This window comes from Salvia miltiorrhiza, chromosome 7 (assembly GCF_028751815.1).
Source record: "Salvia miltiorrhiza cultivar Shanhuang (shh) chromosome 7, IMPLAD_Smil_shh, whole genome shotgun sequence".
Lineage (NCBI taxonomy): Eukaryota > Viridiplantae > Streptophyta > Magnoliopsida > Lamiales > Lamiaceae > Salvia > Salvia miltiorrhiza.
In genome coordinates, this window is record NC_080393.1 from 59,746,928 (window position 1) to 59,761,166 (window position 14,239).

A 14,239-nucleotide genomic window follows, 5' to 3' on the forward strand; every position below is an offset into this window, starting at 1 on the left:
ACTCTTTTATTTAATAATTTTGTCTAAAGTAAGGAGTCATATATACTTAATGAGATGAAGGGATGCAAAGAGACGAATAAAACGAGCCATGAAAAATGAAAATGGTTAATTAGTTTGGGCACAAATTAATAATGACAAGTTTGTTAAGGCTCATTTTTATTAATTTTATTAGGCCCATACGACTACTATGGTCCAAGTTTGTTTGTTTTTTTAAAAAAACTATAGTCCAAGTTTAGAATACTCATAGTTGCTGCCTTGCTGGTGGAGGAGGAGTATAAATAAATAATTAAATAATTTTATTGCGCCATAAATATTGAAAACTTGCAGCAGCCAACAGATGAAACTTCCCTAGATTAAGGTATTTACTTTTGAGAATTAATTTAGATAGGTCAAAATAGTATTCTCATTTTTTATCATAAAAACTGAAGTCTCCAAATAATTAACAATTAATAAATTTGAAGAATGATTTGTTTTTCAAGTAAAATACGGAACTTTGCTAATTTTAATTGCTTCCATATGATAATGAGGAAACATGCATATATTAATTTATTCATGCATGAATCTTAAATATAACTAATAACAAGTTGGATGCATTGTTTATGAGATATAAATTGCAACATTTATATAAGTGGAAATGGAAGGTCGTGTGTAGCATGCAATAGCCATGCAACGTACTACAACATGCATTCTCTGCAGACACAGACACCATCTCTCTCTCTCTCTCTCAACTTATTGCATCTCCAAATCAAGAACAGCAACTTCATCAAAATCAACACTAGTAAAGCTTATGTTGTATCCGGGAATCCTACACAGAATTGCTTGCAAACACTGAACAAAACCCTTTATTATACCTGAAAATGTCTCAAAACTCGAGAGCCAAACCAGCAGGAAATAGGGCCAGCAAGCACGTTGTGGGAGGATGAGAGAGAAGATGAAAGAGATTAACACAATGGGACTGAAATTCTGAAATCGCAGTTGAAGGATGATGAGATTGGTGGAGAATTTAATGGAGTAAAAGGAGAGGAGGAAGAAGACGATAAAAAGAAAGGAAAACTTGTCCCAACTGCTCATCACACCAAAAGCATCCCAACTAGCATCATCATCCATGAATGATTTAAGAATGTTGATCATCAACATGCAAGCATACCTCAATTCCAACCAACACATGATATATAGTTTTTTTGTGATGGATTACCAATTTGATCAATTTCGTTTATGAGGAGGATATATATAGCTTCTGGGGTTTGCAGGATTGAGAGAAATGGCGAAGACGAGATGGTTGTATTTATATTAGTGAATATTGCGTCATGTTAGATTTGGATGTTTGATTCCTTTCATATTGTTTGGTTTTAGCCTTTGGAGAGTAGCTACACTCATTGTTGATCAAACAATAAACTTATTGTGAAATTAATTAATTAAGCTAAGGTGGGTAGAAAGTCAACGTAATTAGAGTCAGAAAACGGCGCAACATAGATTACGTCAGTATATCCTTATTTGCGTCATCATACTTTACGTCAGTACGTTTGCGTCATCATACTTTACGTATGTAATTTCTATTTAGGGTAAATATCATGAAAACCCCTGAACTATATTCACTTTATCAAAAATACCCTGAAACTTTTGAAATGTTCTCCCAACCCTCAAACTATCAAGTTTTTATCAAATATATCCCGTATCTATTTTTCGGTCACCAGAAACGTGATGTAGCTCGTCGGATGCCACAATGTAATTTATATTCTATTTTTTAAAAAATGACATGAAAAAAACGACTTCGTTTCGTACCATTTTCTATCGTGTTTATCCATAATTCTAGGTTATTAGAGTGAATTTCAAACACGATAGGAGTGAATTTTAAATTTCATAGTGGATTTTTTGTTAAATAACATGGTACGAAACGACATAGTTTTTGCCATTGCATTTTAAAAAAAAAAATAGAATATAAATTACATTGTGGCATCCGGCGAGTCACATCACGTTATTTATGACCGAAAAATTGATGCGGGATATATTTGATAAAAACCTGATAGTTTGAGGGTTTAGAGAATATTTTAAAAGTTTCAGTATATTTTTAATAAAGCGGGTATATTTTAGGGTTTTCATGATATTTACCCTTTTATTAATTATACAATTGTTTACATGCAAAAATAAATTCATTCAAAAAAAAAATTGAGCAAATAAATTCATTTAAATTAAAACATCTATTTTTCTCAATTACTTAAATTTGTCTAGTCGCATCGCGTGCCTAAATTTTTGCATCACACAAGGTCGCCAAAATAAATTACTACATTTTTCCCACTTAAATCAGCAAAATCCAAAAACAATCACTTTAAACCTTAAATCTCAAATTATTTTTGCGCTATTCTAAACTATCGAAAATATTTTTTTAAACCTTGAACTATTAATTTTGTATCAATTACAAAGTATTTGTGATTTTTTTTATGAAAAAATGAGAAAATAAATGAGCGATTTAAAGAAAGTAATTTTTTTTTATCTCTTATTTTATGATCATAAATTTACCATTAAATTGAACACACCCTAATTAAAACGTTAACACAAAACTAGCACTACGCATTACCAGAAATCTTTGCAGGAGCATACCCCATCTTTAAAGTGATGAAACCTGTTCCTATCTCTCACTACTATCTCTCTCTCATATATCAAAGATATGAGTTTCGTAGCAGAGTGACAATCCCCACAAACCCTCAGATTCTTCACCATCCTAATCATCGATCTTGGCCTAGTTTTAAGCAGCGCAAACGCAATAGCCAGCTTCTCACTATGCCTATTCAAAGCCCCCTCTTTATCCTCTTCTTCAATGTCAAGCAACACATCATTCGTCGTCGACACATATCCTAACGCTCTCATCTTCCTCTCCATCTCCTCCACCATCTCGTAAATCTTCGCCTTCTCTTTATGCGATTTATCGCCTGCAACGAACTCGTAAATCCCATCACCGAGCTCGATCATGGTGCTTCCCGGGATTTTCTTGATCCCTTTCTCCCTCATCGCCTCCCTCACTCTGGTTTTCTTCTCCCAATCCGACAGCTTCGCGTAGACGGAGGCGAGCATCACGTAGTTCGCCTCCTGCGTAGGCTCAGGCCCGTACCTGAGAGCATGCTCAACATGTTGCCGCATAGGGCCCCAAATTTTTGGGGCCCAATTTTTTTTTTATATATATAAATAATTATTTTTGTTTAACAAATAATATTCCAAAAATATATGCAGTAACTGAAAAGATATTCTAAAAAAAATGAATCAAAAAGTGAATCTACGATCAACTATGTCGCAAGACGGGTTGAATGGTTTGACTATGTTATCAATTGAAAGAAAATTGGTTGATCAATTAGATTACAAACTTGATAAATACATTTGCCTCTAAAACTGTAATACGTGTTGTATTTAGATAAAGTAAGAAACTTATCTCTATTTTGAACTAATTTTCATTGTATGTTCTATCAATATTTCATAATATTTATTTTTTCTAAAATTCTAATATTTTTGTCCTTTTTATCCTTGCTTGAGCTAGATATACAAGAAATTGTGTTTTGGTTAGATATTGTGAGGACAGATTGCATTCAATACTGCTGCTATGGTGAACCATATTATAAAGTATTTATTTACATAGCTTCGTCTTATGAAAGTTCTTTTCTTCATTTAGATCATACCGTTAATGTTGAATTCTTAGTAACTTATATTTTCTTCTCTTTTGATTGAAAACTCTTTTGAATAATTGGTTGAAAAAGTTTATGTTAATATATTATTGTTGTTTCATCGATATAAAAAAAATTACAAGGGGCCTATTCTTTAATTTTTGCGTAGGGCCCTGTAAGATACAGGACCGGCCCAGCGTAGGCTCGGCCCGGATGAGATCTGCCGCGACTCTCTCGCCAAGAAGCAAGTGAGCTCGAGCATGAGACGACGACACCAAAGCTCTCCACATGGCTGGATTTGGCCCCATCGGCATCTCGTTGATGAACTCGATCCTGCTCTACTAAGCAAGTCCACCATACATCCGTAGTGCTCGATCCTGTCATGAATTTTGTTTCAACTCGAAATAAAAAAACCCCACGAAAATATACTTACACACGAAGAACCATCAATCTGCACGCACAAGGAAATCTAATACCAAATCACATAAATTTTTTTCAACGTTTTGATTCTTCGAAGTGGATTTGGTCAATTCATTTTATGTTGGTGAACAATAATGAATGAATCCATGTATCTTTTGCAAAGGGGATTGAAAAATGACGGCCATGGAGTTTTACTTTGTGGTTGAATTTGTTTTAATTAACTCCACCTACTTTCTCGGCACTATCTTACGTGATCACCTTTTTACCCTTTTTTATTTTATTATTGATTTATTTAATAATTAATCACATACATAAAGCAATTAATCGTAGCCATTAAGATATGTTTGATTAAGGGTGGGTGTAGATTAGTTCTTTATTTTAACTCAACCCTATATATATATATATATATATATATATATATATATATATAGGGGAGGGCTATAATAAAAACACTTTTAAGTGTATAAAATATGGATGAATCTTGTCCACTAGATATTGTTTGATCTAATGGCTTGAAATTAGCCTAATTTAATCTATCAATATTCACGCCTAATTAGTAAAAGGTTAAGTATGTAATTGCTCAACTTAATATATAATTATTCACGCCTAATGACCGTATCAAATCTTTTGTTCAAATCAAATCTTTATAATTTTAATATATACTCATTCTATTTTATGATGACTGAATGGTTGCCATACGTCCTCACAACTAACAACTATAATTTTAATTCTTAAAACCTATCATTCCAATTCTCGCTAATAAAATTTCATAGATTAACAAATCATTTTATTTTAAAGTAGAATTGATTATAATTCGTAACATAAAAACCATAATTCGTAACACTGATGGTTCTTATAATATATCATATCAATTCTCACTAAAAAAAATGTATCAGTGACTTTATTATGTACTAAAACACAAAAAATCGTAGAACTCTAAATCACTTTATTTTAAATAACACTTGATTATAATTATTAACACAAAAAATATAATTCGTAACACCACGTTTTTGTTCATTATCATGTTTTGCCAAAAGTCCTCCCCAAACACAACAATTATTTAAAATTTGAAATTAACATACCAATCCACAATAAGATTATTAAAAATTCGTAACACATAAAACATAATTCGTAACACTGGTGATTCTTATAATTTATCATATCAATTCTCACTAAAAAATAAAAAAATTAATTCGTATAAGTGACTTTATTATGTACTAAAACACAAAAAATCGTAGAATACTAAATCAATTTATTTTAAATAATACGTTATTATAATTCTTAACACAAAAATATAATTTGTAACACCGCGATTTATCCCATTATCTTATTTTGCCAAAATATAATTCGTAACACAAGAATGCCCTCCATTGCTCCAACAGCGCAGTAGTATCATCCCTGTTTAGCAATGGCATCTCCTTCCCCCGTTGGGGAACCCAAATACCCTATGAACATCGTCTGCAGTGACTGGTATCTTGGTCCCGCACGGAAGTTGAATCTCACACCTCTTATAATTGAATCGATCTAACAACCAGTAGTTAAGCTTCCCCGGCATATCCTTAACTAATAGTTCCAACAGTTGATCGAAACTCATCTGCGCAACAACAAAGTGTTGAATATCACTCATCTCGCTGACAGCCTTATATAGGACACATGGGGTGCTTCTAGTGAAAAGAGATGGGTACTCCTCAGCAGGCCGAACTTGCAACTGTTTATAGTTCCCTAAAACAGCCTGGCATTTTTCTTTACGAATTTTTTTTGCCATGCCAACAGGCGACAGTGGCACATCAGACATGATGATATTATCGGGCTGCTGGATTGGTATATCACCTGACGAGCTGCCGATTTCATTTGCTTTCCTCTTATGAGCATTGGCTGCAACACGTAATCACATAATTCGTAAGACCCTAAAATATAATTCTTAACACAAACTTAATTCATAACAAACATTATTATAATTCCCAAACGGTATTATAATACTAATTTCTTATTTTAAATTTACAATCCACAATCGAACACAAAAAGGGTCTCAAAATTTACAACTCCCAAATCCTTAAAAAATGACAAATTTCTTATTTTAAATTAAATTTTTGAAAGAATCAAAAATAAAAGAGGGTTAAAACCGATCCCACAATTGAACCCAACGTTTACGAACCTCGCGCCGCCATTGCATTCTTCGTCCTCGCCATTTACCCGCCGTCGCTGAAATCAAAACCTACATTCGAACCCTAGTTCGTCCACCGTTTGTGAGTGAAGAAGATGGAAGATTGATTTGGTAGGTTATAATTGAAGAGAGAGAGAGAGAGAGAGAGAGAGAGAGTGAATACCGATAAAAATCTGCATCAAATACTTTGCAATTCACACTCAATATAATTAGTATAATTTTATTTTATTTTGAATTCTAAAACTTATCGATTCTATGGAATAATATTATTGGTGCTATTTTATTTTGCATTAAATTCATATCAAACATTCTAAATTTTCGACCAAAATCATTGTTCAGATGGAAAACAAAATCTTTCCATATCCCACCGCGATCGGAACAAATTGATAGATACGAATAGTCAACCTCGATTTTGATGACATATTTACCCTTTATACAATATTAGTTACGAATTATTAACACAAACTGAACGAACCATAAGAAGGTCGAACTTTTAATCTGGTCCGTTAATTTCATACAGATGGAGGGCTGGATCTTGTCCATAGTTTATATACTTAGGAGTGTTTTCATTGTAGCCTCACCCTATATATATATGTATATATATATATATATATATATATATATATATATATATATATATATAGGGGTGGGCTTGAATAAAAAAACTCTTAAGTGTATAAAGTATAAACGTTTCTTAATGTACGAATTTTATGTAGAACACGTATGAATTTATCCAACAGAGATACGAATTGCGAAAAATAAATTTTTGTTACCTTTGGGATTCGAACTCAGGACCACGAATTCATCCAACAGGGTTACAAATGAACCGTAGATTTTGATGATCTAAGGGCTGAAAATCATTTATATTTTATACACTTAAGAGTGTTTTTATTCTAACCCTCCCCTATGGCCTCCGACGCTCAAGTCAGTGAATTGAATAAATAACAGACGTAAGTAACGTAATAAAACAAATAAATAATATGAAAGAGATAGCAAAAGGAGTGTTCTCCGGAGGATATGGATGTCCCGGTGGTCGGAGTTAGAGCTAGTGAGCAAGGTGGAATGAGGGGCGACGGAGGCGGAACGGAAGAGCGGGGAGTGCGATAGAGAGCGAAAGTGAGAGATCGTGTGCGAGTACTAGAGTGGATACGAGTGATTATCCCCTCTGGATTTCATTAGTAAGTTAGTATATATAGGTGGCGGATCTACGGGTAGGCGGCTAGGGTTAGGGTTTTACTGGAATACCTGTTGCAACCCTAGTTGTTCCGACTTCTTAGGAAACGATATTCCGCGACTCTCATCTGACGTATTCGCCAAGTAAACGCCGCGTTTAGGGTTTTCTTGGGTGAATTCACGTATCTCCCGCATATGGGCTTGGCTTTGGGCCTTGTGCTATGAGCGTGGTATGAATCGTTTTACCGGGCTAGCTTGTTAGGCCGTATAATTATTGTTAATTAGGCTTATACGAATTTTGGCCATTACAATATGCACACTATCAAATTAAAGATCGCAATAAATTTAAATTAAGGGTGGGAGTAATTTAAAATTTTATATTTTCAGAATAAATTTAAATAGAAATAAATAAAGTCATTAATTAACTTCTTAATCGAATACACTAATGATGTGGGTCACACCACTTTATTCTCTAAAATAGCTCATCTTAATCTCCGTGCCCAAATGAAATCTGTCTTCATTATTGGGACGGAGGGAGTATATTATGGAAGAAAGAGATTGGGCTACTATTTCAGTGGGCCGAATCTGAGATATTAGATGGGCTGGTTACTTACTTCACTTGGGCTGAAGCTTTAAGTGGACCGATTTCTTTATGAGCCCAAGAATTGATTTAATAAAGGTGGACTGATGCTATTTATTTAAGTAGGATGAATGTTGGACCCTTGCCCTATTAGGTTGATTTGGGCCAATTTACCATTATTGATTAGGGCTGCCTTATATTGCTTCCAATTAATAATTAGATTATCTTATTATCTATTTTGCCCGATTAAAGACTAATTCAGATAAATCTATTAATTAAATTTTATTAATTCTAATTATGAATTAGTTTAGAGCGATGTTATTAATCAGTAAGTGGGTTAGAATTAGGGATGTCAATCGGGCCAGCCCACTCGGTTTCGAGCCAGCCCATTCGGTTTCGGGTTATTTTTGGTTCGGGCTAGTCGGTTTTTTTATTTTTCGGGCTAAAATTTTTTGACCCTAACCCACTCGGTTTCGGGCTAGCCCGTTCGGGCCCGCAAGTTTTACGATTTTTTATGTTTATTTTTTTTATAGATAATCATATTCTTGTAATAAAAATATGTCGTATTTTTTAAATCAAAATATTTTGTTTTATTTTAGATACAAAAATTAGTGTTTTTTTAACATAAGTTTACATAATATCTAACTTTAATTTCGTTTCTGATAAAAATTGTATATATATTTAACATAGATGACTATCTTTCTGTGACTTTTATATCATAGATTTTTGTTACTAACCGTTGGAAAAAATCAAAACATATTCTACAAGCATCAAAATGTTATTATCGAATTAAAAAGTAAAGTATTAAAGTTTAAAAATCAATTATTAAGAATGTGTCGGTTAATCGGGCCAACACATTCGGTTTTCGGGCCAACCCTATCGGGCTAGGGCTATTTTCGATTTGGGCCATTCGGGCTAAATTTTTTTCGGGCTAAAAATTTTCAGCCCTAACCCACCTTTTTTATCGGTCTATTCGGGTCGACCCGTCGGTTTCGGGCTTTTTTGACATCCCTAGTTAGAATACCCTAATATGAGTGGATTAACTAAGTTATATAATTCAATCTCATAAGAAGAGCTTTAATCCTATAGTTGGATCTTTATTAATAGAATTTCTTGAATTATTATTTTAGAATAATAATTTTTGAATAAGAGTCATGCATAGTTAAATTACGCATTCTCATTAATTGAGAATTTTTATTGAGCAACGTCTTATTTTATATTTCTCGCAATTAAGGTCAAGCGCAAGAGTAAGCTACTCAAGGAGTCACAGCACCTTAGCAATTATTGTAGAACTATTAAAGTTTTTATACTTTAAAATTTTAAATTAGATTTTTAAATAAATTACACTATATTATGCCCAATTGAGTTATGTCCTATTATGCTTAAATGAGTTATTGTTTATTACGCTTAAATTGAGTTACGTTTTATTACGCTTAATCAAGTTATGCTTTGTTTCGCTTAAATGTTTTACGCTATGTTATTTACGCTTGTTACGCCTAAGTAACTCACGCTATATTATTTACGCCTAAATATTCTACGCTTTAGTCTTTACGCTTTGTTATGCCTATGTAATTTATGCTTTCTTATGCTTGAATATTTTATACTTATTATTAATGCCTATGTGATGATGCTAATGAGATCGAATTCGGGTCCTGAGCAGTGGATAGCTATCCTGCCAGGATTTGTGAACACAAAGTGGCCATGATTCAATAAGAGGATTGGCCGGTCAAACGTCCGTTGAGGGAGGACTTCCTCAACGGTACGATGCTAGCGTCTATTGAGGGAGGCCTCCCTCAACAGTACAATGTCGCGTCCGCTGAAGGAGGCCTCCCTCACGGCGCGATGCCTGTGTTCGTTGAGGAAGGCCTTCCTCACGACACGATGCTTATTGATATGACTTTTGATGATGAAGAATGCACGTACGCTATTTATGAATTTGAAAATGCTTGGTAAGCGCGGGATTTGAAAGAAGGCTCATGTATCTTAAGATGCTATGATTTGTCAATAAAATGTTAATCTTATATGTATTAGTTTTTGGCAATTGCCCACTAAGTACTTTTGTACTTATCCGTGCATGTATTTCTAAATGTGCAGATTGAGTTGTGATGAACGATGAAGTGTTGTTGAGTGGAGCTTTTGTTGAACATAGAATAGACTCGGAAAGGATATATGTCTGCATACATGTATCTACGTTATGCCTTCCGCTACAAACACTGATTATGTTTTAGTTAAAGTTATAACTAAGTCAAATACCCTTTATCGAGTATCCTTGTATTCCTATGCGTCAACCCAAAATGTCTTATTTTCACTTCGAAAATGCCCCCTTTTCTAACCCCGTTTCTTAATCCCCATCCCTAGTCACTATTTTTCGGATTAGCTATCTTTTGTTAAGGCCGGTCGTGACATCTTTAATTTGATATCATATCAAATATTTATAATTAGTCGAATTTCACAATTTAAAAAAAAAATAGAAAAAGAAGAAGTTAAAGAAAAATAAAAAGAAAAAATATGTATAGCTTATAAATAAACATTCAATTTTATTCTAATTATATAATTGTTACTCAATTTTGAAATTGATTTGAAATCAATTTGAAATTGAAAATTTTCTTTTTTAATATAGTATAGATTAAGGATTGAAATTAATAAATCCTAATTGGATGTGGTCCCATGCTTCAATTTCTTATTATTAGTTATTGTTTGTGAGTTGGTAAGAGAACAAAATCAATAGTTTTTTATTTTTTTCGTTTCTATCAATTTAAACTTTTTCTTGTTATTCTATGATATGCCGTTTTCTTTATTCTCATTTCTCTGAGTGTGGAACTCTTTTGAAGATGGAATTTAGGGTGTATATTCGATTAAAAATTTAAAAGATTTTGATTTAGTCTTAATACTCTCTCTATTCTATGAAGCATGATATTTTGTGTGATATGTGAAAAAGTGAAAATGTGAATAAAGGATAAATTTTTGTCATTTTTAGAAACGTGTCATATTTCGTGGGACAGACCAAAAAGAAAACTATGTCATGCTTCGTGGGACGGAGAGAGTATTTCTCTGCGCTCATATTAGTAGTTACTGTTTGTGGAAATTTGTGCAAAAGCAGCGGGACTGACTGATAAATCATCATGTAAAAATGATCTAATATATAATATCTATAAAAATGAAAAAATAAAGTATGATCTAATATATATTTCTCTACACCTGCCGCCGGTTGCCACCAACCCGGCACCACCTCCAGCCTCCGGTCCGCGGCTTCTTCACCCGTCGAGCATCCTCCTTCTCCAAGTTTCACTCTCAAGTCTCAAACTCCGGACGCCGATTCAAGGTAGCCACTGCTTAACTCCGGAGAACTCGGCGTTTCGCCCATCGCCGATCCGCCTCATCGCCGATCCAGCAGCGCATCCATCCGGAGCTCGGCGTGGCGGAGAGATCCAGCAGCAGTCGAACGACTGTTCATCGAAGACTTTCCTCCAGTCCGGAGCTCGGAGTGCTCCACCGCGAACTGCTCCAGATCTGCTCGGCGTGAGTCATCGACGATCTGCTCGGCGTCCTCCACCGCGATCTGTTCATCGTCGACTTTCCTCCAGTCCGGAGTCCGGAGCTCGGCGTGCTCCACTGCGGCCTTGACGAAGGCGCCGAATAAATTGCAGGAGGAACGGCTGCAAACGGCGACCTCGGCGACCTCACGCCGCTGACCTTCCGTCCGTCCGATGGCGTCAAACGGCGGCAATGGCCCCTCGAGCGTTGGTTGGTTCCCGCCGCTGTCTTTGGCTTCCGGTGGACTCAGTTCACCGGGCGACAGAGGTGCGCTCAATCTGCCAGTCGTCTCTACAAATTTTCTCCAAAATACTCCTCGTTCCTCCTTCGTTGTAGGAGAGCACTCCGAGACCGCTTATCTGGATCGAAGTTCGGGTGTTGCTACTCTAACAAACCCTACGATGGCCCCCACGTCTGCTCCGAAGGTGTCGCCTCCTCCTCAGCCGAATGCCTCTTTTGCAGATAAGCTGAAGGCTAGGGATGGCAGTCCGACCGAGCAAGTTTCCAAACCTAGGGACGTCCCCGCTCATGACTATTCAATCCTCCGGCCGGAGTTGGTGGATCTCAAGCGTTGCCTTGTTTTGGACCCTTCTTTCCACCAACGACAAGTCCGGCGTTTCGCCCATGCGATTAACGGCCGACTGATCCTCCGCAAAGGTGATTCACCTAGGTTTGCAGCGGATCTTTGGGAGGAACTTCAGCAGCTTTGGAAACCGTCTGCCGGTTGTTCGATTCATCCTCTCGGAAAAGGTTTCTTCACTTTTAATTTCACAACCGACGAGGATAAGGCAGCGGCTTTCAATAAAACGACTTGGCGTCTACGCTCAGGTATACTACATCTCCAGGCATGGGTGCCGAATTTTGATCCCTACAAAGCGCATTCTACCCTTGTTCAGGTATGGATTAGAATCTTTAACTTGCCGCATGAATATTGGCACCCTGAGGTTCTTTCCGGGGTCGCACGAGAAGTGGGAACGCCTATCTTGATTGATGGTCAGTCTGCACAGGCTCATGTGGGTCACTTTGCTAGAATTCTTGTTGAGTTAGATGTTTCGGCTGATATCCCTGAAGCTTTAGATATTAAGTGTGGCGACATCGAATTTACTGTCAAGTTTCGATATGAGAATTTGCCTTATTACTGTTCCGTTTGCAATGTTGTGGGACATACTGCTAACCAATGCAGAAGGAAAAAAACGACCACGATCGAGGAGGACTTTACGGAACATCAGGGCCGGGAACGTGGTAAGTACAAGGTAGATGACCACAGGGTTGACCCTCGTCCCTACACCGGAAATCAGGAATCTCCAGCAAGGGCTGGACAAGCTTTAGCTGAGGTTGGACAGAAACTGAACTCTTCTTCAGATCCTACCTCATCCAATCCCTTTGCTGTGTTGATTTCTCTAGAGTTGCAAGATGAACATAGACTTGTTTGTGATGATAACATGGAAAAGCCGCCATCTGATGGAGGCCGAGCTTCAGATGCTTGCATCTATCAGGACAATCAGGATAGAAAGGATTTGGAACAGCTTGAGTCAGATGACGAAAAGAACCAAATTGAGGTAGTGGACCAGGAACACGAGAGGACTTCTGCACCTTTGGTTGTTCAGCCGCTTGCTGTGATGACTGACAACAATGATTTGCTCACTTTGACTGGGACAACAGGACCCATTTCTCGTAGACGAGGGCGTCCGAAAGGGGCTATCAACAAGAAGGGGAGAGTTTCTGATTCTTCTATCAAGCACAGGCTCCGTCGTATCATAATGAATGGCATGTCCTCGGATTTCCAAAACTCAGCACGCCGTGATGATATGCAGGGCCCAGGTCTTGACACTTCTTCACCTGTGGAGTTCCTGAATAAAGTGAAGTATGCTCAGTCTAGAGGACAGATTCTGCAAAACTTTGTGATCAACTCCGATAACTCTTCCGATGCAGCCCATGCTATGTCGATTGTGGCCTCTAAAAAATGGGGCGATATGTTGGACGATGAAGATGACGATGTTTTAGACGAGGACGACCCTCTTAAAATGTTCTCTTAGTCTTGGTTTCTTTTTTTGGTTACCCGGGGTTTCTTGCGGGTGCTTTTGCTTGTTTCCTTTGTCTCTGGTCTCTCTTTTTTTCTTTTCTTTTTAATAAAATTTCTATTTCAGCAGGGGTTTTCATGATATTTACCCTTTTATTAATTATACAATTGTTTACATGCAAAAATAAATTCATTCAAAATTTTTTTTTGAGCAAATTCATTTAAATTAAAACATCTATTTTTCTCAATTACTTAAATTTGTCTAGTCGCGTCGCGTGCCTAAATTTTTGCATCACACAAGGTCGCCAAAATAAATTACTACTCCCTCCGTCCCAATAAAAGTGGCCACTTTTTTTTGGGCACGGAGATTAAGAAGGGGATTGTTATGTTTTAATTGAGTGTGACCCACCAAAATTAGTGAGTAATTTTTAGAAAGTGGCCTACAATTGTTGACCAAATTAGTGAGTAATTGTTGACTTAATTAAAGTAAACTTTTGCCATTTTTAGAAAGTAGCCACTTTTAATGGGACACCCAAAAAGAAAATGTGGCCACTTTTATTGGGACGGAGGGAGTACATTTTTCCCACTTAAATCAGCAAAATCCAAAAACAATCACTTTAAACCTTAAATCTCAAATTATTTTTGCGCTATTCTAAACTATCGAAAATATTTTTTTAAACCTTGAACTATTAATTTTG

The 14,239-nt window shown here is 36.2% G+C and overlaps 1 protein-coding gene across 1 annotated transcript; it reads right to left on the reverse strand.

The window, feature by feature from the left end:
* Positions 1–2,503: 2,503 nt before the first annotated feature.
* Positions 2,504–3,135, reverse strand: LOC130994541 (pentatricopeptide repeat-containing protein At3g62890-like). Its single transcript, XM_057919584.1, has one exon. The coding sequence runs from the start codon at positions 3,133–3,135 to the stop codon at positions 2,572–2,574; it is 564 nt and encodes a 187-aa protein (XP_057775567.1). The 3' UTR covers positions 2,504–2,571.
* Positions 3,136–14,239: the final 11,104 nt, after the last annotated feature.

Coding starts and splice junctions, on each gene's coding strand:
- LOC130994541 (XM_057919584.1), bottom strand. CDS start 3,135: ATGCGGCAACATGTTGAGCATGCTCTCAGGTACGGGCCTGAGCCTACG.